Consider the following 26,433-nt stretch of genomic DNA (forward strand, 5'->3'; position numbering starts at 1 on the left):
TTACTTTATTTAGCCATTTCCCATTGGTATTTAACTTGTTGCCAAGTTAAATTGTAAACATTTGCTATAATGGATAACTTCGTTCATGCCTTCTTGTGTGCATATGAGTTTCTTTTGTGTAAAGAGCAAGAAGTATAATTGTTGGATATTGAGAGTATATAGTTAATATATTCTCTCAAATCCCCTCCATAGTGATTGTACTAGTCAGTACTCCCACTTGTATTCTCTATTATTCCTTACATGCACACCACTATTTGTTATTTTAAGTTCCAGTCTTTTGAGTGGGAAATGGCATTCCATTTCCAGATTGCTAGTGAGGTTCATCATCTTTAGTCCATTTAACTTCTATGTGGATGAATTGGCCTATTTCCTCTGCCTTTTGGGCTACATCTTTCACTGAGTAAGTTTCAGCAGAGTTTCTTTTTTTGTTTTGTGTTGTTTGAATTCTGGATTCAAATAATTTGTTCCACATACTGCAAATGTTTCTCTCAGTTAGAGCCCTTTTAAGTTTTATGGTCTAGAAGATTTTAATTTTGATGAATAAATTTCTTTTTCTTCTATAAAGCTTCTGCTTTTTAATGTCTTGTTAAAGAAAGCTTTTCCTTCTCCAGGATCATAAACATATCTTCTTATTTTTCCTTTAATGCAATTGCAGTTTTGTTTTCTTTGTTTATATTTAGCCCAGTTTATTTTTGTATGTGATGTGAGGTATATCACTCACATCTGCCTATATGTGTGCCATACCACTCTTTTACTTTTTTAAGTCATAAAAAATGCACATATATTTAATGCACAGCCCCAGTTTTGATAGACATATGCACCTGTGTAACCACCACGTTAATCAAGAATTAGAACATTTCTGTCACCCCACAAAGTTCCCTCAAGTTCCTTTCCAGTCCCCCTCACCCCCACCACTGGCCGCACACAATGGCTGACCTGTTTTATGTTACTATAGGTAAGTTTTGCTTTTTCTAGAATTTCATATAAATGTACTCCATACAGTGTATACTTTTTTGGCATATATATTTGCATTCTTTTGCTTAGTATATACTTTTGGAATTCTTCCATGTTCTTGAATATATCAGTAATTTTTTCCTTTTTATTCATAGTTCATTTTTATTTCTGTTGTATGAAAATACCAAAATTTATTTATCCATTCACCTGTTGATGAACATTTGGGTTGTTTCTAGATTTGGGCTATTAAGAATTAAGTATTTATAAACATTCACTAACAGTCATTTCTGTGTTTATATTTTCTTTTCTTATGGGTAAATACTGAGTCATGTGGAAAAAAGTAGAATTGCTGGGTCATGTATTAAGTGTGTTAAATTGATTGTATCACACTCCTACCTTATCCCACTCCCATTTCCCAGCAGTGTATGATAGTTTCATTTGTTCTACATCCTTGCCTACATTTTCTATCGTCATTCTGTGTAGTTTTAGCCATTTTAGTGGGCATGTAGAGGTATCTCATATTGATTTTAATTTGTATTTCCCTTATGACTAATGATGTTGAACCTCTTTATGAGCTTATTGGCCATTCTTCTCTTTGAAATATCAGTTCAAATTTTTGCCTTTGCCTTCTCTTTGAAATGTCAGTTCAAACTTTGGCCTTTGCCGTGTGTGTGTGTGTGTGTGTGTGTGTGTGTGTGGTGGTCGTGGTGATGCCAGAGTTGGGTGGGTGATGATTGTAATTTTGTTTTGTTTTTTCTAATAATGTCTTTGGTTTGATATGAGGATAGTGCTGGCTTCTTAAAAGGAGCAAAGAAATGTTCCCTTCATCTCTATTTTCTGAAATAGTTTGTGAAATATTAGTATTAATTCTTCCCTGTATGTTTAATATAATTCATCAGTGAAGCTATCTGTACCCCTAGTATTCTATATTGGAAGGTTTTGAATTACAAATTAAATTTCTTTATTAAATATAGAGCTATTCAGATTTTCGATTTCTTCTTATGTCAGTTTTGGTAATTTTGTTCGTTTCAGTCAAATTTATTGGCACAGTTATTTATAATCTATACTTACTCTTTAATGTCTGTAAGATCTATAGTGAAGTCCTTTTTTCCCTGCTATTGGTGATGTGTAGTTTCTCTTTCTTTCTGTTTTCCTTGATTTGTCTAGCTAGACCTTTTTCAGTTTTGTTGGTCATTTCCAAGAACCATCTTTTAGTTTTTTTCAGTTTTCTGTTTCTTTGATTTTTGCTTTTACTGTGATTATCTTCTTCTTTCTACTTATTTTGAAGTTTCTTTTATTTTTTAATTTTTATTTATTTATTTATTTTTGGCTGCATTGGGTCTTCGTTGCTGCACGTGGGCTTTCTCTAGTTGTAGTGAGCAGGGGCTACTCTTCGTTGCAGTATGTGGGCTTCTCATTGCAGTGGCTTCTCTTGTTGCAGAGCACAGGCTCTACGTGCATGGGCTCCAGTAGTTGTGGCACGCGGGCTCAGTAGTTGTGGCTCGCGGGCTCTAGACCGCAGGCTCAGTAGTTGTGGCGCACGGGCTTAGTTGCTCCACGGCATGTGGGATCTTCCCGGATCAGGGATCAAACCCGTGTCCCCTGCATTGGCAGGCAGATTCTTAACCACTGTGCCACCAGGGAAGTCCCTTCCTACTTATTTTGGGTTTCATTTGCTTTTCTCCTGATTTCTTAAGTTGGAAGCCTAGATCATAGATTGTAAATATTTCTTGTTTTAAGTATATAAAACTATCAATTTCTCTCTAAGCCCTGTTTTAAATGTACCTCACAGATGGTGATATATTGTGTTTTTTTTATCATTCAGTGCAGAATATTTCCTAATTCCCTATGTGGCTTCTTCTTTGTTTTATTTAGAAGTATGTAGTTCTATTTTCAAGTATTTGAGGATTTTCCAGATATTATTCTTTTACTGATTTCTAATTTATTTATATTCTTGTCAGAGAATATACGCTGTAGAATTTCAGTCCTTTTAAATTTATTCAAATGTTTTAAGGCCTAGTAAATGATCTCTCTTGGTGACTTCCATGTGCACCAGACACAATATGTTCTATATGTGTCAATTAGATATGGTTGGTTGAGAGTGGTTAAGTCATCTATATTTTTACTGACTTTCTATCAACTTGTCCTCTCAGTTACTGAAAGGAGAGTGTTGACATCTGCATCTGTATTCGTGGTTTTGTATGTTTCCTTTCAATTTTGTCCATTTTGGGCTCATGTATTTTGGAGCTTTGTCCTTAGGTACATACACATTTAGGATTTCTGTGTCTTTCTGATGAATTGATCTCTTTTTTTCATTATAAGATTTCCCTCTATGTATCTGGTATTAATGCTTGTTCTGAAGTTTACTTTGTTTGATCATATGATAATTCTATTTTTAGTTTTCTGAGTAACCTCCACACAGTTTTTCATAGTGGCTGTACCAACTTACAGTCCCACCAACACTATAGGAGGGTTTCCTTTTCTCCCCACCCTCTCCAGCATTTGTTATTTGTAGACTTCTAAAAATTTATTTATTTATTTATTTATTTATTTATTTATTTATTTATTTATTTATGGCTGTGTTGCATCTTCGTTGCTGTGTGCGGGCTTTCTCTGGTTGCGGCGAGCGAGGCTACTCTTTGTTGCGGTGTGCAGGCTTCTCACTGTGGTGACTTCTCTTTGTTGCAGAGCACAGGCTCTAGGCACGTGGGCTGCAGTAGTTGTGGCATACGGGCTCAGTAGATGTGGCTCACGGGCTCTAGAGCACAGGCTCAGTAGTTGTGGCAGACGGGCTTAGTTGCTCCGCGTCATGTGGGATCTTCCCAAGACCAGGACTCAGCCCCGTGTCCCCTGCATTGGCAGGCAGATTCTTAACCACTGTGCCACCAGGGAAGTCCCTATTTGTAGACTTTTTAATGATGGCCATTCTGACCAGTGTGTGGTGGTACTTCATTGTAGTTTTGATTTGCATTTCTCTAATAATTAGCAATGTTGAGCATCTTTTCATGTGTTGGCCATCTGTATGTCTTCTTTGGAGAAATGCCTATTTAGGTCTTCTGTCCATGTTTTGATTGGGTTGTTTGTTTTTTTTTGTTGAGTTATATGAGTTGTTTGTATATTTTGGAACTTAAGCCCTTGTTGGTCGCATTGGTTGCAATATTTTCTCCCATTCTGTAGGTTGTCTTTTCATTTTGTTTATGGTTCCTTTTGCTGTGCTATTTAGTTTGACAATCAACTCTCCTTTGTCTGATATTCATATAAAAGCCACTCCAGCTTTTTAAGAATTTATGGTTAACATAGTTTAACATTTTCTATTCTTTTATTTTTAATCTTTTTGTGCCTTTATATTTAAAGTGAATTTCTTATAGGTGGCATATAATTGGGTCTTGATTTTTTATTTACTCTGCCCATGTAGTGTGTAATCTTGGCACATTCAAAAGATTTCCCTTTAATGTAATCATTAGTGTTGTAGGCTTTAAATATTCCATTTGCTACTTGTTTTCTATTTGTCCCATCAGCTTTTTCTTTCTTTGTTCCCTTTCTTGAGATCCTTTTGGGTTAAATAATTATTTTTTAATATTCTGTCTCTTATATTATTTAATAGCTATACCTCTTTTGTAATTTTAAGTTAAAGCTTGAGTTTATCAGAAGACTTTGGATATAAGTTTGTAATTCTGGCTAATAGCTACTTTTCCTTTTCTTCGGTAACTATTTCATTGAGATGTAATATACATAACATACAGTTCATCCATTTACAATGTACAATTCACTGGGTTTTAGTATATTTAGAGTTGTGTAACCATCACCGCAATTATTTTAGAACATTTTCATCACCCCAGAAAGAAACCTTGTACCCTTTAGAGTCACCCTCCTGTTTCCTCCAACCCCACTCCCCACCCCCCAGCCTCTAGGCAACCACTAGTCTTACATTATATCTCTGTAGATTTGCCTATTCTGGACATTTCATATAAATAGAGTCATGCAACATGTGATCTTTTGTGACTGGATCTTCTTGTTTTTTGTTTTTTGGCTACATTGGGTCTTCGTTCCTGCGCACAGGCTTTCTCTGGTTGCGGCGAGTGGGGGCTGCTCTTCGTTGTGATGCGCAGGCTTCTCATTGTGGTGGCTTCTCTTGTTGCGGAGCATGGGCTCTACACACGTGGGCTCTGGTCGTTGTGGCCTGCAAGCTCAGTAGTTGTGGCTCGCGGGCTCTAGAGCGCAGGCTCGGTAGTTGTGGCGTACGGGCTTTGTTGCTCAGCAGCATGTGGGATCTTCCCAGACCAGGGATTGAACCCGTGTCCCCTGCATTGGCAGGCAGATTCCAGGGATCGAACCCATGTCCCCTGCATTAACCACTGCGCCACCAGGGAAGCCTGCTGTCATTTAATAAGCTGAGGAAGTTCCCTTCTATTTTTATTTACCTGAGAGTTCTTATCAGGAATGAATTTTGGATTTTTTGAATGTGTTCTTTGAATTTATTGATATAGTCAGAGGATTTTCCTTTTTTTTGTCTGTGAAATGATGACTACATTGGTTAATTTTAAATTTTTACATCAACATTACATTTCCTGGTAAAAACTCCACTTAGTCATTATGTATTATCTGCTTTATGTAGTGTTGAATTTGATTTTCAAAAAAAATTTTTTTTCAGAATTTTTGCACCTATGTTCCTGAGGGATACTGGTCTGTAATTTTCTTTTCTTGTTGTCTTAGTCTGGCTTTGGTATCAGAGTAATGCTGACCTCATGGAATGAGTTGGCACCTAATTCCCTCTTCTCCATTTTCTGGAATAGTTTGTGTAGAATTGGTGTTATTTCTTCCTAAATGTTTGCTAGAATTAACCAGTGAAGCCCTGTGAGTATTGAGTTTCCTTTGTAGGACAGTTTTGTAAAGACTGAATTTATAATCATGTTATCTATTTCTCCTTGCGTCTGCTTTGGCAGTTGTGTCTTTCAAGGGATTTGTCCATTTTATCCACTCATTGTCAAATGTTGTCAAATTTATTGATGTAAAGTTTTCGATAATTTTCTTTTATTATACTTTTAAAAATCTGTTGTGATGCCACTTCTCTTATTCCTGTTATTGGTAATGTGTTTCTTCTCTTTTTCATCTGTCTAGAGGTTTGTAAGTTTTATTGATCTTATTTTTCAAAAAACTGCTTTTTTTCCCTCTCTCCATTGTTTTTCAATTTTGTTGCATTGATTTCTACACTGATCTTTATTACTTTTTTGTTCTGCTTTGTTTTGCTTTATTGTACTCTTTAAAAAAAATTCTTAAATTGGAAGCTACGGTTGTTGATTTGAGATCTTTCTCACTTTCTAATATAGGATTTTAATGCTATAAACTACCTTCTAAGTAATGTTTTGTTTACATCCCAGAGATTTTGATATGTTATGTTTTCATTTTTATTCAGTTCAACATAACTTTTTGTTGTTGTTTTTGTGTTTGTTTTGTTTTGTTTTGTCCACATCATGCATGGCATGCAGGATCTTAGTTCCCTGACCAGGGATCCAACTTGTGCCCCCTGCAGTGGAAGCACGGAGTCCTAACCACTGGACTGCCAGGGAATTCCGTCAACATAAACTTCTGATTTCTTTGATTTCTTCTTTGTTCTGTGGGTTATTCTGAAGTGTCATTTAGTTTCCAAATATTTGGAGATTTTTTTCATATATCTTCTGTTATTGATTTGTGGTTTAATTCCGTTGTGGTCAGAGAACATACTCTGTGTGACTTGAATCCCTTTACATTTGTTAAGACTATTTTATGGCCCAGAATATTGTCTCTTCTGGGAAATGTTTCATGTACCCTTGAAAAGAGTGTACCGTTGTCAAGTGGAGTGTCCTGTAAATGTCAGTTAGATCAAGTTAGTTATGGTGTTATTCAAGTTTTCTGTGTTTTTATTCCTTTTAATTCTCGTTCTACCAATTATTAATTTATAGTTAATCTCCAACTATTACTTTGAATTTGTCTCTTTGTCCTTACTTATTCATTCCTACTTTTTCAAGTTCTGCTTTTAGGTGCTTAAACATTTGGGATTGTTATTAGCTCTAGATGAATTGGCCCCTTATCATTATGAAATGACCTCCCTTTAATCCTGATATTATTCTTTGCTATAAAATTTACTTTGCCTGATATTAATATAACCACTTAGCTTTCTTTTGATTAATGTTAAGTTATATACCTTTTTCCATCCTTTACTTTTAACCTGTGTTCTTACATTTAAAATGCATTTCTTATAGGTAACATAATTTTGTCTAGGGCTTTTTTGTATTCAGTCCCACACTCTCCTCTTTTTTGGGGGTATTTAGTCCATTTATATTTAATGTGATTATTGATATGGGTGGGTTTATCTCTGCCATCTTGCTTTTTGATATCTACCTGCCCCATCTGGTCTTTTTTGCCTTCTTTTTGGATTGAGTATTTTTTATTATTATATATCATTTTTGGCTTATTAGCTGTAATTCTTGTGTTATTAAATGTTTACTTCAGGGTTTGTAGAATGTATCTTTAACTTACTGAAATCTATCTCAAGTAATACTAAACCATTCTTTTCTATCATATAAAAATTTCTCAACATTATGCTTGAGTTTTTCACTTCTCCGCATCTGTTGTTGCATACATTTACTTTCATGTAAGTTATAAACCCCACAAAATTGTTAATCATTTTAAAAGTCTATTGTTTTATTTTATTTTTTTTAAGGAAGATGTTGGGGGTAGGAGTTTATTAATTAATTAATTTATTTTTGCTGTGTTGGGTCTTCGTTTCTGTGCGAGGGCTTTCTCTAGTTGTGAAAGGGCCACTCTTCATCGCGGTGCACGGGCCTCTCACTATCGCGGCCTCTCTTGTTGTGGAGCACAGGCTCCAGATGCGCAGGCTCAGTAGTTGTGGCTCACAGGCCTAGTTGCTCTGCGGCACGTGGGATCTTCCCAGACCAGGGCTCGAACCCGTGTCCCCTCCATTAGCAGGCAGATTCTCAACCACTGCGCCACCAGGGAAGCCCTGAAAGTCTATTATTTTTTAAAGAGATTTAAATAATAGGAAAAAAAGGCTTTTGTATTTCCCCATATAGTTATCATTTCATTTGCTCTTTCTTCCTTTGTGTTAATCCAGATTCCTCTCTGGTATCATTTTCCTCCTACCTGGAGGACTTCTTTAACTTTTCTTTATAGTGCTTATTTGCTGGTGATAAATGCTTTTAGCTTGTGTATGTCTGAAATAAAATTTTATTTCACCTTTTCTTTTTTGTTTTTAAGATACTTTTACTAAATATAGATTTCTAGGTTGAAGATGTTGATCCATTGTCTTCTGGCTTGCATTGTTTCTGAAAAGTAATTTATTGTTCTTTCTTCATCTGTGTATAATGTGTCTTTTTTTTTCTGGCTGCTTTTAAGAGTATTGTGGTTGCAACTGATTTTAAGTTGTTCATTTATGATGTGCCTTGGTGTGATTCTCTTCATCTTTCTTGTGCTTGGGTTTGTTTTTAGCTTCTTGGAACTTTGGGTTCATAGTTTTCATCATATTTGGAAAAATTTTGCTATTACTACCTCAAAATATGTTTCTGTACTCACTTCTTTCCTTTTTTCCTCTTCTTTAGAGACTCCAATTACATGTATAGTGGGCCTCTTGAAGTTGTTCAACAGTGTAGTAATGTGCTCTTCATTTTTCCCAATCTTTTATCTTTTGTTGTTTCATTTTGAGTTGTTTCTATTGCTGTATCTTCAGGTTCAGTAAAATTTTGTTCTGCATTGTCTAGTTTGCTATTAATCCCATTTGACATATTTTTAATCTCAGATATTTTAGTTTTCATCTCTGTAAACCTGATATGTTTATGTGTTTTATCAAACAGATACTAAGTCTTACTATGTTTCAGATACTAAATTTGACAATGTATTTTTTTAAAATTTTATTTATTTACAGTCTTTTTGGTCATGCCGTAGGGCAAGTGGGATCTTATTTCCCAGACCAGGGACTGAACCTGAGCCCTCTGCAGTGAGAGCGTGGAGTCCTAACCACTTGGATGACCAGGGAATTCCCGAGAATGTACTTTTTATTGCAATGCTTTTTCTTTCTTTCCAGCTTAAAAAAATTTTTTTTAATTTTATTGAAGTATAATTGACTTACAATGTTGTGTTAATTTCTGCTTTATAGCAGTGATTCAGTTATACATATATATACATTCTTTTTCATATTCTTTTCCATTATGGTTTATCATGGGATATTGAATATAGTTCCCTGTGCTGTACAGTAGGACCTTGCTGTTTATCCATTCTGTATATAATAGTTTGCATCTGCTAATCCCAAACTCCCAATCCGTCCCTCTCCCACCCCCTCCTCCTTGGCAACAACAAGGCTGTTCTTTATGTCTGCGAGTCTGTTTCTGTTTCATAGGTAAGTTAATTTTTGTCATATTTTAGATTCCATATACAAGTGATACCATATGGTATTTGACAGTGTATTCTTTTTTTAAAAATTATTTATTTATTTATTTGGCTCCATTGGGTCTAAGCTGTGGCACGTGGGATCTTCGTAGCGGCATGTGGAATCTTTGATTGTGGTGTGTGGGCTCTTCGTTGTGGCACGCAGGCTTCTCTCTAGTTGTGGCGCACGGGCCCTAGAGCACAAGGGCTCAGTAGTTGTGGCATGCAGGCTTAGTTGCTCCGCGGCATGTGGGATCTTAGTTCCCCAACCTGGAATCGAACCTGCATCCCCTGCAGTGAAAGGCAGATTTTTAACCACTGGACCACCAGCAAGTCCCTGACAATGTATTCTTTATTGGTGACACTTTTAGTTAGAAAGGTGAGGGCAAAAGAATGATTGAAGTGGGCTCAAAAAGTATTGGAGACGATGATTATATAAATGGAGATTTTCTTTTGAGGCATTGTTTGTAAAAGGGAGCAGAGAAATGTGGGGGTGCCAAAAGGGTATGGTGATATTATCAGGGCGGTATTTTTTATAAGATGAGGACATTTTATCATATTTATATGCTGATGAAAATGATTTTGTAAAAAAGGAAAAACAAGTGATATATGGGAAAGAGAGAAGGTAACCTTAGGAAATCTCCACAAGAGGGATTGACATTCATGCCCAAGTAGAGAAGATTGGCCTTAGAATAGAGCACAATTAGGTCATTCTTTTCCACAGGAGGGAAAGCAGAGTGAATGGGTGTAGTTAGAGATAGGTTGGTAGATTTTCCAGTGATAGTTTCAAGCAAACTAAAGCTTTTGACTGCCTTTACTCATATTCACTCTATGTTCTGAACAATCCCTGGCAGTGTTCTAGGTGCTATACATACAGCACTGAACCATTTAGATGGTGTCAATGTGCAGAATAGTTCCTGGCACATAATATTCAGTAAATGTTTATTGAGTGAATTTGGGTATATATACTCAGGTAATTATGTTTAGATTTTTGATATTTATGAAACAGCTCAGTTAGCTGCTTAATGATTATTGCTTTGGTTTGGTTGCTTTTACAGGGTTTTGCTCTTTTATAGCTTGTCTCATGCTCTGAATTTTCAGTGAATACAGCTTCACATATAATATAGCTTAAAGCTTTATATGAAGCTTTAATAGGTATTTATTCTCCTTGTGCACTAACTATATGGACTAAGTCTAATGAGCAGACAGAGAAGGGACAAAGTTTTGATACTCAGGGAATTTGGAGATGGCATCCTAGAGAAGATGACAACAACCGGGATTAGAACAGGAAGTATAGGAGTGCCAGAAGCACATGGGAAGATGAGGAGCACAACAGAGAGGATTTCCTACCCATTAACAGATCTGAAAGAGCAGTTCATAGTCATGGGTGAGAAGTTGAGTTTAAGAACATATTTGGAGAGCTAGTTTATTAGTGAATCACTATCATTTGCTTAACCATTCTTTATCTGTCCCATTTAAAAACAACACAACAACAACAAAAAAATCCAGTCTGTTCCGTGTTGTTCTCCAGCTACTCCTCCACTTTAGAGTTAATCTTATTAAAGAGTGGTTCATATTTGCTTTCTATATACTTTCCTCCATTTAATCCTCAGTCCAAGCTGATCTTGCTTTCACTCTCAGTGTCTCACCAAAACCATTAAGATCACCAGGGGCCCATTTTGGCAACTCCAATTAATGTTTTCTTCATTGAGCTTCTCATGAGCATTGAATGTTGTTTAACCTATTTCTTCCTTGTCTCCCACTATACACTGCTCATCCAGATTTACTTTGTTTCTTCAGTTGCTCATTTTTCTCTTCTGTCTCTCCCTCTACCATTAAAAGTAAGTTTTCTGGGCATTGTGTTGAGTACTATAAGAGAATACGAAAGAAGAAATGTGTTCTGCCAGTGTGTCAAACATTTGGTTGTGGAAATGAAATAATACAAAAGAAAGAAAAAAGAATTACATGTTAGTGTTTAATTGGATGCACAGCTAAACATGAGGAGAAGTCATTATTCTCCCAACCAAAAAGCAAAGAGAAGAACAAGCATGGTTCTCTTCTACTGTTCCATATCTTAGTGAAGCTAGAAAACCTTATAGGAGTTATGTTTGGCATTTGCCTCTTCATCACACCTCATAGACTGTCACCAACTCCTAATGATTTTAATTCCTTTAATGCATTTCAATTTTATTCATTTTTCTCCATCTTTGTTGTTACCGCTGTGGTAAGTCAGTGGTCTCCAGAGTGGAAAACATATACCCCAGTGTTGTGTGCATTGGAGAATGGGGGATGGGGGATGAAAAGTTTATTCTTATTTTTTAGTTCTAAAAATGCCAATTTATTTGCTTTTTAATTTTGAAAGAAAAATCAAATACGTACATTTTGCTGTCTCTTGATCCGAATGGCAGATGGTCACATTTTATGTCTGGTATGTGAGGTATCCCAAGAGAAGTTTAGGTCTTTTCAATATGGAAAATTGATACAGTTGTTTTCATTCATTTGCTCTTCCTAGCTGTGTCATATTGCAGTTTTAAGTGCGCTTGGTTAAGATGATTTACAGATTGTATTAACTGGTTTTAATTCAACTAATCTTCACTAATGCACAAATGGCTTAAAAGACATACCTGCAGTGAAACTACTGAATGAAAGTAACACTAAAATGCATTTCTGACCAAACAAGAAAATGGCAGAGTTGAGATTGTCCTTCTCCTGTTATGTCCTTCTCCTTCATCTGCCACTACAAAGTAGAAACAAAGATGCCCATAAGCAGAAAAAAGAAAAAAAAAAGTCCAGATTATCAACAGTAGTTTGAGCATTCATGTTTATCATTAACCTTGCTTTTAGTGTATATAGCAAGTGCCTTGAGATAGTAACTGATGAAACTGAAAGCATCATAATTTGTACTTAGTGATATTTTGAATTATGTGGTATTCAGTTCAGTCCTTAAACATAAATCAGGCCTAACAAAATTTTATTAAAAACTTCTTTGATGTTTCTCCCAGTGTTCTATAACCTTTGTTTAAAAACTCAGTCTTTTTACTCCAATGAAAATGACTGAAGTCCAGTACAGAGAGAACACAGAGAAAACATACTAAAACGCATTCCTTTGTCAGGAAACACTATTGAAACAGGCTTAGAAAGCAAAGCTAAAGATTCAAGAACAAATATTAGAATAAATCATGCAGTGTACAAAGTTAGCTATATATAGATTGATGAAAGTGCAGGTGCTTCTGGTAGTATCAGTTTAAGATATTGTTAGATTCTTTTTTAGTTATAAAATACTTGAAAAACAATTTTTTTGTGTGTGTACCACCACTCAAAGAAAGATATAACAGAAGTTAAATCCTAAAGTATAAATAATTTTTCTTCCTTCTTCCTTTGTGGAGAACCTGTGTGGCACTCCCAGATACCTTTTATACTAAAGCAGAAGTTCACTGATTATTTGTTTAATGACATAAGAAGTTAGCTCACTTATAAAAAAAAAAGAAAATAATTCATCAAAAGGCAGTGCTTAATCCATAATGATTCTGAAGAATATCTGGCTCTGACCTAGTCCCCCAAACCACTACAATGTTAGTATTTTAAAATAATCACATCAAAAATAAATGTAGTATCTGTACCTCTCTATCTTGAATTATATAAATGCATAATTCAAGCTAAGAAAAATGAATTAGACATCTCCTTCCCTTCCTTTCTCTCCCTCCCTCTTCTCTCCTTTCTCCCTCCCTCACTTCTCCCTCTCCCCTCTCACTCTTTCACACACAAGTCCCAAATACATTAGATCTTTTCATAACATATTTAAAATAATAATAATAAATTAAACCCTCTTCTTAGAATAAAAGTGATATCTTAATGAATGAAAAAGTAACTGCCTCAAGCTAGGAAAACAAGATTTTAAAAATAATATCATTACTATGTATTTTTTATTGTTGACAAAAACTATGATGATTGTCATATGTGCAACCTTTAAAGACTTAGAAACAGAATTTTCTAACTTCAGTGGGTTTTGAACCTATTTCCTAAAAATATTAAATCACAACCTTTTAATTTATTTTCTTGAAAACCTGTTTTGTATCATTAAACATTGGAAATCTATTAGCTCAATTTCAACAGAAACCTTTGCATAATTAAGGTATAAATTGAAATTTTGGTATCATGATTTAGTAAGTATAGCGCTTCCGTTTGTATAGCTGTGTCTTTGTGATGTCCAATGAAACCAAATATCAAGCCAGTTTTGGTGTCAGACCTTTGAAGCACTATATATTTTTTTGTGTGTGTAATAAATGTGTTGTTGTCATTGATAAATATAATTTTTAATTACTCTAGAATATTATCTGAGCCCTTTAAAATTTCAATATTTTGGTTTTACATAATATATACTAGTTAAATAACAATGCATACAATATACGTATTTGGGAGATACAAATGCAAAAATTTCTTAGCGGTGGGGGGTACATGATCAAAAAAGCATGGAGACCAGTTTGTTTAAGCTGTTGTCATCTCCTATTTGTACCACTGCGGTTATCTCCTAACAAATATCTTTACTTCCATTCTAGATTTCTCAAAGCTGTTCTCTACTTAATAGCCAAGGTAATCATCACAATATGCAGATGTGCTTGTATAATTCTTCTGCTTAGTAAATTGCACACACACACAAATCTTTAATATGGTCTATAAAGTCTATAAACTATGTGATCTAGCCTCTCTGGTCCTGAGTCTAATTTCTTAACCCTCTTCCTTCTGTACTTTTTCCTCCCATGGGCTGCCTTTAAGTTCTTTATACTAGCTGTGCTCCTGTTCTTTCTTGCCTTTACACATGCTTTTCTCTCTACCCTAAACACTTACCTTTCCCTTCGTTTCCCAGTTTACTTCCTACATAACCGTCAAATTTCATACTGAACAGTACCTACTCAGGGAAGCCTTTGTTCATTTTCCCGATCAGGGGTGTGTGTGTGTGTGTTTGTGTTTGTGCGTGTATGTATGTATCTGTATGTGTCTGTTTTGTGTGCACACACACACACAATTGTAAGCTCTTTTATAATGCTGTGTAAGCATTTGCCCTTCATTGTACCTAACGCAATTGCTATTTTACCTTGATTTGCATGAGTAGTTGCAAAGATATTCATTGACATTAAGCTCCATGAGGACAAGGCCCATGTTAGTTTTTGCTTAATTCTGTTTTTCCAGTACTTAGATATGTGAGTGAATGTTATATCAAGGAGTTTGGGTTTCATCCCTAGGAAAAACAAAGAGCCATTGGAGGCTCTGTGAAGAATAGGAGTAATGATGACAAATACTAAGATTTGGGCTTTAGAAAGGTCAACTAGAGGCTATAGCTGAGTGAAGGAGAGACTAGAGCCAGGAAAATCCATTAGATGGCCATTGTAGTTGAAGAAAGGTGAGGACCTAAAGTCTTCGCAGTGTAGATGGAGAGGAGAAGGTGTTGCTTGTAGTAGATGGTCTGGAGACACAGAGTCCAGTCGCATTGGTAACTAGCTGACTGACTGTTGTCAGAGGTGAGGGGACGGAGTCAGAGATTACTTAAAAGCTTGGGCTATTAAACTTTTAGGCCATTTACTAGGTAAATGAGTATAAGACAATTAGCCTTTCAAGGGGGGTGGAGAATTCTTTTCGTTTTTAATAAGATTCACAGGAGTGACCTCTTGGCCACTGCTGTATTTAAAGAGTGTTTTAGAGTAGCTTTATTGAGATATAATTCACATACCATGCAAATTATCCATTCAGAGTATACAATTAAATGGTTTTGAGTATATTTATAGACATATGCAACCATTACAACAGTCAATTTTAGAACATTTTGGAAAATCCATGGTGGTCCAGTGGTTAGGACTCTGCGCTTTCACTGCCGAGGGCCTGGGTTCAATCCCTGGTCGGGGAACTAAGATCCCACAAGCCACATGGCACAGCCAAAACTAAACAAACAAACAAATAATTTTTTAGAACATTATCACCTCAAAAGGAAACTCCCTACTGTTTAGCTATCAACCTTTTCCCCTCTGTTCCCCTCCCAGTGCTACCCAACCACTAATCTGTTCTCTCTATAGATTTCCCTTTTCTGGACATTTCATGTAAATGGAATCATATCATATATGGTCTTTTGCACCTGGATTCTTTCACTTGGCATAATGTTCAAGGTTCTTCCAAGTTGTAGCATGTATCAGTTCCTTCATTCTTTTATATGGCCAAATAATATTCCATTGTATAGGTGTATATCATTTTGTTTCTGAATTCATCAGCTGATGGACATTTGGGTTGTTTTGAGCTTTTTTTTTTTTCTGTTTTGAGCTTTTGGCTACTATGAATAATACTTCTGTAAACCTTTGTATGCAAGTTTTTGTGTGGACATACGTTTTTGTTTCACTCGGTTATACACCTGGGGGCAGAATTGCTGGGTCATATGGTAACTCTGTGTTTAATCATATGAGGAACGGCCAGAATGTTTTCCAAAGCAGCTAGCCGCACCATTTTGTATTTCCCATTAGGCTTTCAATTCCTCCACATTCTTGTCAACACTTGTGATTATCTGTCTTTTTGATTCTAGTCATCGTAGTAAGTGTGAAGTGGTTATCTCATTGTGGGTTTGATATGTATTTCCCCCAGTGACAAATGATGTTGAACATCTTTTCATGTGCTTTCTGGCCATTTGTATATCTTTCTTGGAGAAATATATAGTTAGATCCTTTGCCCACTTTTTCATTGGTTTACTTGACTTTTATCATTGAGTTGTAAGAGCTCTTTATATATTGTAGATACCAGTCTCTTATCAGATATATGATTTGCAAATATTTTCTCCCAATTTGTATGTTGTCTTTTCACTTTTTTTTCTTAGAATATTTTTGGTTTTATTGGCATTATTATTATTTTATGGTAGTGTCTTTTCACTTTCTTGATGGTGTCCTTTGAAGCACAAAAGTTCTTAATATTGATGAAATCCAATTTACCTGTTTGTTTCTTTTGTGTCTTGTGCTTTTAGTGTCATGTAAGAAGTCTTTGCCAAATCCAAGGTCATTAAGATTTGGGCACTACATTTTCTTCTAAGAGTTTTGTAGTTTTATCTCTTATCTCTTACATTTAGGTCTTTGATCCATTTCAAGTTAATTTTTTAATATTGTCTGTGGTAAGCATCTGACTTCATTCTTTTGCATATGGCTGTTCACTTGTCCCAGAACCTTTTGTTGAAAAGAGAATTCTTTCCCTGTTGGATGGTCTTCACACCCTTGTTGAAAATCAGTTGACAATTGATGTAGGTTTACAGTTTTTTTTAACACCAAAACTATATTTTAGCTTAGATACTGTTTGGATTTCTCTTTCATAGATAATTCTGTCATTAAAGGAAGATTGTGCTTATTTTTAAGTAAGCTGTTACAGATGTTAGGGATGTTTGTGTAATCTTAGTACTACATTGTGTACCACAGACTTAACCTAGAAAAATGCACAATTTGCACTTGTGAAACAGCTGTTCTGATCTTGAAAGTTGACTTTGGAAAGTCATGTTTCTTTCATGGACAGTGACATTTTGGTTTTCTTTTCTTTTCTTTTTGGCTTTCTTTTTATGGATGCTTCCTGAATGCCAGGCACTGTGCTAGTATAGGGCTTACAAAGAAGTATATAAAACGAGTATGGAAAATCTCTTCCTCAGTTTGCTAATTGTAAGATCTTGGGAGCAGGGAGAGGAAGTAAAATGACATGGGAATAACATAGTAGGAGTTGCTAGTTCATAAAAGTGGTATATTTTGAGTCTATATAGTTTGTACAGCTATTTTCACTCTAGTATACGGTTATTAGTATTACTTTTTAAAAAATAGCATTTTCTTAAGACCAAGAATTAAATTGGGATATGAGTACCATGGATGCTGCTGAATAGAAATGAATGATAAAGAAAGACTTACATAGCTTGATGCTTTTTGTATTAAGCTCTGGGAAACTCTGTTATTGACCACAAAATTGCTGAGGCTGATCAGATGGACTCATTAAATTCTTTTGGTGTTTTTTTCTTTTATGCATTCTTAGGAACTCAACGGGATCTTTCATTGAATTAGCTGGAATTGAATAGTTTAATTTGAAGCATTTTTCTCTAATGAACCTTTTTCTCTTAATGTCACTATATAATTTTATGTCCCTTTTTCTTAGGAGTCTCAGCAGTCCAATTTTGGCCCTGGAGAACAAAGTGAGTATTTCTTTTCCTCTTGGTTTTCAAATTAAGCTGTTTGTTGCACATTCATTTCTCATGGTCACATCATGTATTTCTTTAATAATTCTTTTGTATGTCTTATCCCAGTTGTAAAAATTTTTTTGGCCACACCACATGGCATGTAGGATCTTAGCTCCCTGACCAGGGATTGAACCTGCATCCCCTGAAGTGGGAGCGTGGAGTCTTAATCACTGGACCACTAGGGAAGTCCCTTATCCCAGTATTTATGACCTGATGATCAGTAATGGGTTGAACTGAATCTTGGCTTGAAAGATGAAGAATTAAAGATCATTGGAGATCAAAATTAACTGTTTTTACTAAGTATTTGAACTAATAGTTCAGAGTTCATGAATTCAATTTGATGGGCACCTCATAACCCCAAGAGCCATACTTCTGTCTTTCCATCTCCTTCATGAAGATACTGGATTCTATTATGGTAAAACTCCAGGCAAGAAGGGGTCATTTTAGCTTACCATGGCTCTTCTCTTCCTGTATCTATATTTATCTGTTCTTCCTGGGTGTTTTTGGCTGGGAAGAAAGTCTGCTGTCTGCTACACAACCCGCCTCCACCTCCACTCTCTTGGCCTCTCAAAGAACTTGAGGGGAAGATAGCCTTGGGGAATTCAAGTGTGATTCAAAGAGTTGATGGCTGTGTGAACTGGTAGTGGTAAGGTCAGGAACCTTGCAAATGTCTGGGCTTCACCATATAGCTCTCTAACAAAACAAATGTTCTTTTACCAAGAGCAATAACTTTTCAGATAGATTTACTCTGGTCATAAGCTATTTTGGGAGATTAATATGTGGAGCATTTTAATCTTTAAAGTTGTCTTTAGTGATCTTAAAGCAGGGACAAAACTAGAAGAATATCCATTTTAAGGTTAACAAACTTTTTATGTATCTGTTTCTTCGTTCTGCCTTAAAGCTGCAGTTACAGGAAAAAAAGGACCCAACATTGTTGATATACAGTAAATAGCTAGCTATAGGCCAGAAAGTTTACATTTTCTCTTAAAATCTTTTAAGAATGTCTCATCGTTACTTCTCCCCTTCCCCCATTCTCTCTCCCCAAAGCTCCCTATTGGCAACCGGGCTCATAAGCTGCACCTACTCTTTATTACCTGTATTTTTCACTTAATTTATTTTAGAACTGTTTTTATATCAGTGTAAAGCTCTAGTTCATTATTTTTAAAAACAAAATTGTGTTATATTGTTGAAAGTATTGTAATTTGTTTATCTAGTCCCCTGTAGATGGACACTGGTTTCCAGTTTTTGCTGTTGCAAACCATACTATAATAAACTGTATGTGTGTGTCTGTGTGTCTGTGTGTGTCTGTGTGTTTATGTATTCCTCTAGATATACCTGTAAGGTAAATTCCTTTCCTTATAATTGCTAGGTCAGTGGATATGTGTATTTACAGTATTGGTAAGATAATATTATCACATTGCTCTCCAGAAAGATTGTATGAGTTTATAGCCCTACCAATAACATATGAACATGCCTATTTCCACCAGTGTTTCATATTATCGCATTTTAAGGTGTTACCAACTTGATGGATGAAGAATTTTATCCCAATTTTTTGATTTATATTTCTTTAAGGTTATATTGATAGATATTTTAAAATATAAATAGCCATACTATAGTTGCTGATTTCTGCATTCCTTTTTGTTCCAGAAAGATATAATCCTTCTTCTAAAACTTCCAATGGACACCAGTCTAAATCGTAAGTTTATGGCTTAGTAAGTTTAATGTTTGTCTTTTTTTGCTAAAAGTCTAACTGTGGTATTGATACTTAGAACAACACTTAGAAATATGTACTTAATCTTTTAAGGCAGGGGTAGGCAAACTTTTATGTAAAGGGCCAGATAGTGAAATAGGGGCCAAATGGTTTCTGTCTCAGCTACTCAGTTCTGCAGTTGTAGCTTGAAAGCAGTCATAGACTATGGGTGTGGCTACGTTCCAATAAAACTTTCTTTACAAAATACGTGTAGATTTCGCTTGTGGACCATAGTTTGCCTACCCCTGCTCTGCGATTGCAATTACACTTTTTTCTCATCTTTCAGAAATGTGTGTGTGTTTGTGTGTGTTGATAGTTTGTTTTTAATAAAAAAAACACATGAAAAAATATAGGATTCTTCTTAGTAAGCCCTCCATTTGACCACTAAGTGTAGAATATTAAAGCAACATAGTTCATACTGTCTAAGTTTTCCTACTTTTATTTTGTAGGTAGACCCAGGAATATATTGGGTTGGCCAAAAAGTTCATTTGGGCTTTTCCATAACATCTTATGAAAAAAACCTGAATGAACTTTTTGGCCATCCCAATAAATCAAAATATGATAGGGTTGTATATTGGATGATAATAAATTCCGAGCTTAAAGAGTGAACTAACAGGGCTTCCCTGGTGGTGCAGTGGTTGAGAGTCCGCCTGCCGATGCAGGGGATGCGGGTTCATGCCCCGGTCCAGGAAGATCCCACATGCCGCGGAGCGGCTAGGCCCGTGAGCCATGGCCACTGAGCCTGCGCATCCGGAGCCTGTGCTCCGCAACGGGAGAGGCCACAACAGTGAGAGGCCCACATACCGCAAAAAAAAAAAAAAAAGAATGAACTAACTACTGAATTCCTGAGACCACAAGTTAACCCAGTGATTAAAACAAAATTCTAAAGAAACTGACCACAGTGCTAGCTTTATACCATAACCACACTCTATACTGATAACCTCAGCCTCTTCAGCTAAACATAGTGCGAGCTGAGAATGAAACTATATGAATGCAAGGAGTTTAGCCTCACTGCTGAAGAATTCAAATTATGTAAATTCCTATTTATCATATTTATTCATGGGCAGAAAACTGATGGGAGCTTACCATGTATGTGCATATCACTTTGGTTGCTGACAGAACAAAAGCATGAAGGACCTTGAGCGGTCTGGTAATAGCTTTGACATATTCACATGTGTAAACAGGTTCATAGAGCTGCCATTATTAAAGCATAAGGACTGAGAGAATTCAGACTGAGTACATTTCTTTACACGAAATCAGTCATAAAGATGCACTAAGCCCTAAAACTCTTTTTCTCTGTTCCACTTAATTGGTCATCCTTAGAACACTTTTCGTAATTCTGTAATCATGTGGTTACTTTGTTTCAAGGTGATCTTTTATGTGATACTCTGAATTTGGGATCAGATTTAGAAACTCAGGTTAAGCTTTGAGGGGAGAGTGTAAGTAGTTGTTGGAGTGAAAGAAGATTTCCTTTCCGCTGATTGGAGACTGTCGTGAAATTTTAAGAAGAAAGGTAAGTGGAGCTAGTGGTAATGAGAAATTAAACATTTTCTAGTTGTAGTTCTCCCTAAGCTTTTTTTTGTTTTGGTTTGGTTTGGTTTTGCGATACGCGGGCCTCTCACTGTTGTGGCCTCTCCCGTTGCGGAGCACAGACTCCGGACGCACAGGCCCAGTGGCCACGGCACACGGGCCCAGCCGCTCCACGGCACGTGGGATCCTCCTGGACTGGGACACGAACCCGCGTCCCCTGCATCGGCAGGCGGACTCCCAACCACTGCGCCACCAGGGAAGCCCTTTTTTTTGTTTGTTTGTTTTTGTTTTATCTCCCTAAGCTTTGTATTAATTTTTCCTTTCTTGTAAAAAGGCAAGGAGTGTTTTGTGGTTCATTACTCAGTTTTTAATTTTGATTTTATGGCCTTAAGGAAAATTTAAATCCGTAATTTTACTTTCAAAAACTAATTCCAGAAACTATCAACTTATAGTATTTATTTGTGTTTTTTTGATCAAGGAAGATTGGAGACTGGAGTTTATTTTTAATTTATACATTGTTATTTCTCTTGTATAGCCAAGGTTCTTACCCAGAATTGTTACATCTGCAAGGATTGGTCGTCTTGCATAGCAAGGCATTTATGAACTAGAATTTTGACTGTGTGTTCTGGTTTTCACAGTCACCCAAGTGTACATATCTCTTCATGAAACATTGGGGACAGTGAAAGAGAATTGCTGATGCTTTCATTTTATCTTCCTTCCTTTTAGGAGTTATATTTCTCTAGTGGACTGTTGGGTATGCGTATGGTCATTTGTTTTAATAATGGAAGAGTTTGTGTGTATGCAATTAGAGAAAAGCTAGAGATAACAGAAGTGAGTATAAGAGTTTGTGGAAGGTAGCTTTTGTTTAATTAGAAAAGAAAGATGAATATTGTACTTATGGAAAAGTGAGCTTCCAAAACTGTTAAATTCCACCTTTCTTAATTTTTTACTCTAGATGTACACCAAACCAGATAGAGTAAGACTTGTTTTCTTTATTTTTCAAGTAAATCTTTGGCTACCACAGTGATTATTCCTAGAATTATTGGTAGATATTTAATACTCTGGTATGCCATGATGAAGTTCCAAAAATAATAATCCTTTCTGCCTTTTCCTTTTAGTATGTTAAAAGATGACTTAAAACTAAGCAGCAGTGAAGACAGTGATGGGGAACAGGTGTGTCTACTACTATATAATTTTGCCGGTTTCATACAGTGTTTTCATTGTATTTTAAAAGAATTATAATTGAATAATACATATGATTCAGTTATTTAAAATAAGTTCCTTCCTGCTGTCTGACACTAAATGTTACAGTTTTCCACTTTGTCTTTAAACCTCCATTTTTTTCTTATTTTAAAAAAACTGGCTTTTTCTTAATACTTAGCATATATCAGAATATACTCGTGAAGCATGAGATTGTTTACAAGAAGAACTATTAACACAGCTTTTAATCTTACCCTGGAAATTATTCTTTAGGTAAAAACAGTATTTTTGTAAGTGTTAAGTGACCATTGATGCATACATTAGAGAAACCAGTTTTTCTATTAAGATTTCAGATATTGTTCACATCAAGCAGATAGAGTACTATTTATTCATTCACAGATTTCCTCTCATGTTTTAATTTTAGGATTGTGATAAGACAATGCCAAGGAGTACACCTGGAAGGTAGGCATCCTTTTATTTCTTGTTTTATTTAGAGTGGAATGGTCAATCTGATAACAGTGTAGTGATAGAGTAATTGACCTTATGAAGTAAATATTATCGATTGTGATGGCAGTTTTACAATTCTGTAAATTAACTAAAAATCATTGGATTGTATACTTCAAATGGGTGAATTTTATGGTGTGTAATTTATACCACAGCAAAACTTTTTTAAAGGTAAGTACTAATGGCTGAGCCACATTTCAGATATTTTTTAAGGAAGTATTTATTTCATTTATAATGAAGTTCTAGATTCATAATGAAGTTCTAGATTCATAGAATTATAAGAGCTTAACAAATAGTAAACATTTTAAATAAAGTTCATTGTCAGATTTGAATGCTTACCTGTTGTCCCTCTAAAAAAAAAAATTTGGGGTCATTTATATGTTTTATCTCTTTTAGTAACTCTGAACCTTCACACCATAATAGTGAAGGGGCAGATAACTCCAGGGATGATTCCAGCAGCCACAGTGGATCTGAAAGCAGCTCTGGATCTGACTCAGAGAGTGAAAGTAGTTCCAGTGACAGTGAGGCAAATGAGCCATCCCAGAGTGCATCTCCTGAGGTGAGGGGGGGCAGGGGGGTGCCTTCCATAGGCCCTCTGAAGGCCCCTGGTGATGGCCAGTTAAGACTAGTTTCAAATATAAAAATGAAGAAAAGAAGATTACATATTCTGACAAAAAGAAACTGAACCGTGTATCTTGGAGGAAATTTAAATACTTCAGTGTGCTTGTTATGTGAACATATTTGGTCTAGATTAGGGACTATTTGCAGTCACATTTCAGGTCACTAAAATATTGGATTTATTTACTTTGGGCTTTATTTTTGTTTCAACCCGGTAATGTTATTTAGTTATGGTGAAAAAAGTCTTAAATAGTATAATTTCACTGTAGGTTGATAAAATGTTGTTAAAAATCTCTATGGTACTTACATCATTTGTTTACTTTCTGTAATTAAATGTACTGTATGGTCATTTGGATTCCTGACAGGGATATTCAGTAATTAAAGGCTATATATAACATTAAGCCTATCTTCTCATTCAAGTGATTAAAGCTATTAGTATTTTTAGCCTTTTGCTTTGGTTCATTCAGAACAATGAAAAACAAATGCCTTTGTGGCATTAGGCATTATGTTTTTCCCTCTTCCTCGAGATTTTAAAGGAAGGAGAAAGTTTCAGTACTAAAAAAGCATACTTCTTTCTCTGTTTTTCAGCCTGAACCACCACCCACAAACAAATGGCAACTTGATAATTGGCTGAATAAAGTGAACCCACATAAAGTGTCACCAGCTTCTTCTGTGGACAGTAATATCCCATCATCTCAAGGCTATAAAAAGGAAGGCCGAGAACAGGGCACAGGGAATAGCTATACTGATCCAGGTGGTCCTAAAGAAACAAGTTCTGCTACTCCTGGACGAGACTCCAAAACTGTCCAAAAGGGATCAGAGAGTGGGCGTGGGAGGCAGAAGTCTCCTGCACAGAGTGACAGCACAGCACAGAGGAGAACTGTAGGCAAAAAACAACCCAAAAAGACTGAGAAGGCAGCTGCTGAAGAGCCCCGCGGAGGCCTGAAGATAGAGAGTGAAACCCCTGTAGACATGGTTACCAGCATGCCCTCCAGCAGACACAAAGCAGCTACCAAAGGCTCAAGGAAACCCAATATAAAAAAGGAGTCCAAATCTTCCCCTCGACCTTCAGCAGAGAAAAAGAAATACAAGTCAACAAGTAAATCTTCCCAGAAATCAAGGGAAATCATAGAAACAGATACCTCATCCTCAGATTCGGATGAAAGCGAGGGCCTTCCTCCTTCCTCACAAACTCCTAAGTACCCTGAGAGTAATAGGACTCCTGTTAAGCCCTCCTCAGTGGAGGAAGAAGATAGCTTTTTTCGGCAACGAATGTTCTCTCCTATGGAAGAGAAGGAACTTCTTTCACCCCTCAGTGAGCCTGATGACAGGTATCCACTTATTGTGAAGATTGACCTGAATCTCTTGACTAGAATACCAGGAAAGCCTTACAAAGAAACAGAGACACCCAAGGGGGAAAAGAAAAATGTTCCAGAAAAGCACACAAGAGAGGCTCAGAAACAAGCCTCAGAAAAAGTTTCCAACAAAGGCAAAAGGAAACATAAGGTTTGTAAAGAGTTTTGTTGTTGTTGTTTTTTGAACATCAGCATCTAAAATGCAATGGAAATCTCAGTAAGCCAAAAAATAGCTAGTTGAGTCAGCTATGAGGGAAAATAGAGATGAGCCTAAAGCCCCAATGAAGCTACAGACACAAGAGTCTCTTGAAGACCACTCTGCCTCTGCCTGTCTCCTTTAGTAAAGAATTATAGTTTCTAATCAAATAAGAAATGAGCCAGTGCTTCTGTTCATGACGTGTGCTGGCCAGTATAGAGGTGAGAGTGAAGCAGAGATTGCAAACTGGCCTTCACAACATTCTTAAAATTTTGGTTTTCATTGTCTTTAGTTGGGATTATTTACTCTTCAGGTTGTCACAGTCCCTAACACTTTTTTCTCTCTTACACCCAGACCAAGTCACACTTTTTTTTTTTTTTTTTTTTGTGGTACATGGGCCTGTCACTGTTGTGGCCTCTCCCGTTGAGGAGCACAGGCTCCGGACGTGCAGGCTCAGCGGCCATGGCTCACTGGCCCAGCCACTCCGTGGCATGTGGGATCCTCCCGGACCAGGGCATGAACCCACGTCCCCTGCATCGGCAGGCGGACTCTCAACCACTGCGCCACCAGGGAAGCCCTAGAAGTTGAAGATTTTTTAAAATTTGAATTTCTAGAAAACTGAAGCTTACTACTTTCAGTGCTATAGCTAATGCGCTTCCATTGTTTTAGTAAAGGGATACTTTATTCAACTAGTAAGCTGTTTAGAGCTGCTAGACTCTAGAGCCCGCAGCCTCAGATTGCTGGACTTGGTTATGGGATTTAATTAATAGAATTACATGAAATAAGAGCTTGTATATGATAGGTTCTGCTCTTTAAAAAACTAAGGTGTTTCTTATGGAATTAAAAAAATGGTCCTTTTGTCTTTAAAAGATATTACATGTTCTCTGTAAAATTTTCAAACATTTAAAATATAATACAGAAAATGAGTCTTTTTTACTCTTTTGTTTAAAATTTTACAATATATATAACTTACAATAAAAAATCCCCTTCCTCTAAAAAGTGGCCCATATCTCCTTCCCTCCTCCACATCTCACTGGCATATATTCCTCACAGGTTTTTTTTTTTTTTTTTTTTTGGCGGTATGTGGGCCTCTCACTGTTGTGGCCTCTCCTGTTGTGGAGCACAGGCTCCGGATGCGCAGGCTCAGCGGCCATGGCTCACGGGCCCAGCCACTCCACAGCATGTGGGATCTTCCCTGACCGGGGCATGAACCCGTGTCCCCTGCATTGGCAGGTGGACTCTCAACCACTGTGCCACCAGGGAAGCCCCCTCACAGGTTTTTTATATTAATACCTATGAGTCAAATTTTGATTTTATAAAATGTATGTATATCACCAGGAAACTGGGTGATGATCCCGCATCTTGCGGGATCTTAGTTCCCTGACCAGGGATCAAACCCGGGCCCCGGCAATAAAAGTGCCAAGTCCTAATCACTAGACCGCCAGGGAATTCCCAGTGATGATTTTTGAGATTTGCTGCTTTGGTAAAATTAAGTGTCAGGGGCAGTTCCTGAGGATACAGCAGATAGTACTGAGAAGAGACCCAGCCAAGGATAATGAAGAATGTGGATTCCTTTTTCTCATGTTTTCACATGTCCAACTTTAATCATTTGTGTATGGGAACAAATTCTTCTGTTATGGCAGAAAGTTTGCAATATTCATGCCCTGATATTTAA

The 26,433-nt window shown here is 36.4% G+C and overlaps 1 protein-coding gene across 1 annotated transcript in view; it reads left to right on the forward strand.

Moving 5' to 3' along the window:
• Window positions 1–26,433, forward strand: part of AFF4 (ALF transcription elongation factor 4) — a gene marked incomplete at its 3' end in the record, with an annotated part of 75,655 nt that overhangs the window by 27,775 nt on the left and 21,447 nt on the right. Inside the window, exons 7-12 of the mRNA XM_079702637.1 lie at window positions 17,524–17,560; window positions 19,253–19,301; window positions 22,004–22,058; window positions 22,510–22,547; window positions 22,986–23,148; window positions 23,796–24,713. Of these exons, the coding sequence (XP_079558763.1) occupies window positions 17,524–17,560; window positions 19,253–19,301; window positions 22,004–22,058; window positions 22,510–22,547; window positions 22,986–23,148; window positions 23,796–24,713 (1,260 nt within the window). The remainder of the gene's footprint in view (window positions 1–17,523; window positions 17,561–19,252; window positions 19,302–22,003; window positions 22,059–22,509; window positions 22,548–22,985; window positions 23,149–23,795; window positions 24,714–26,433) is intronic.

Source organism: Hyperoodon ampullatus (assembly GCF_949752795.1).
Source record: "Hyperoodon ampullatus genome assembly, chromosome: 4".
NCBI classification, from domain to species: domain Eukaryota; kingdom Metazoa; phylum Chordata; class Mammalia; order Artiodactyla; family Ziphiidae; genus Hyperoodon; species Hyperoodon ampullatus.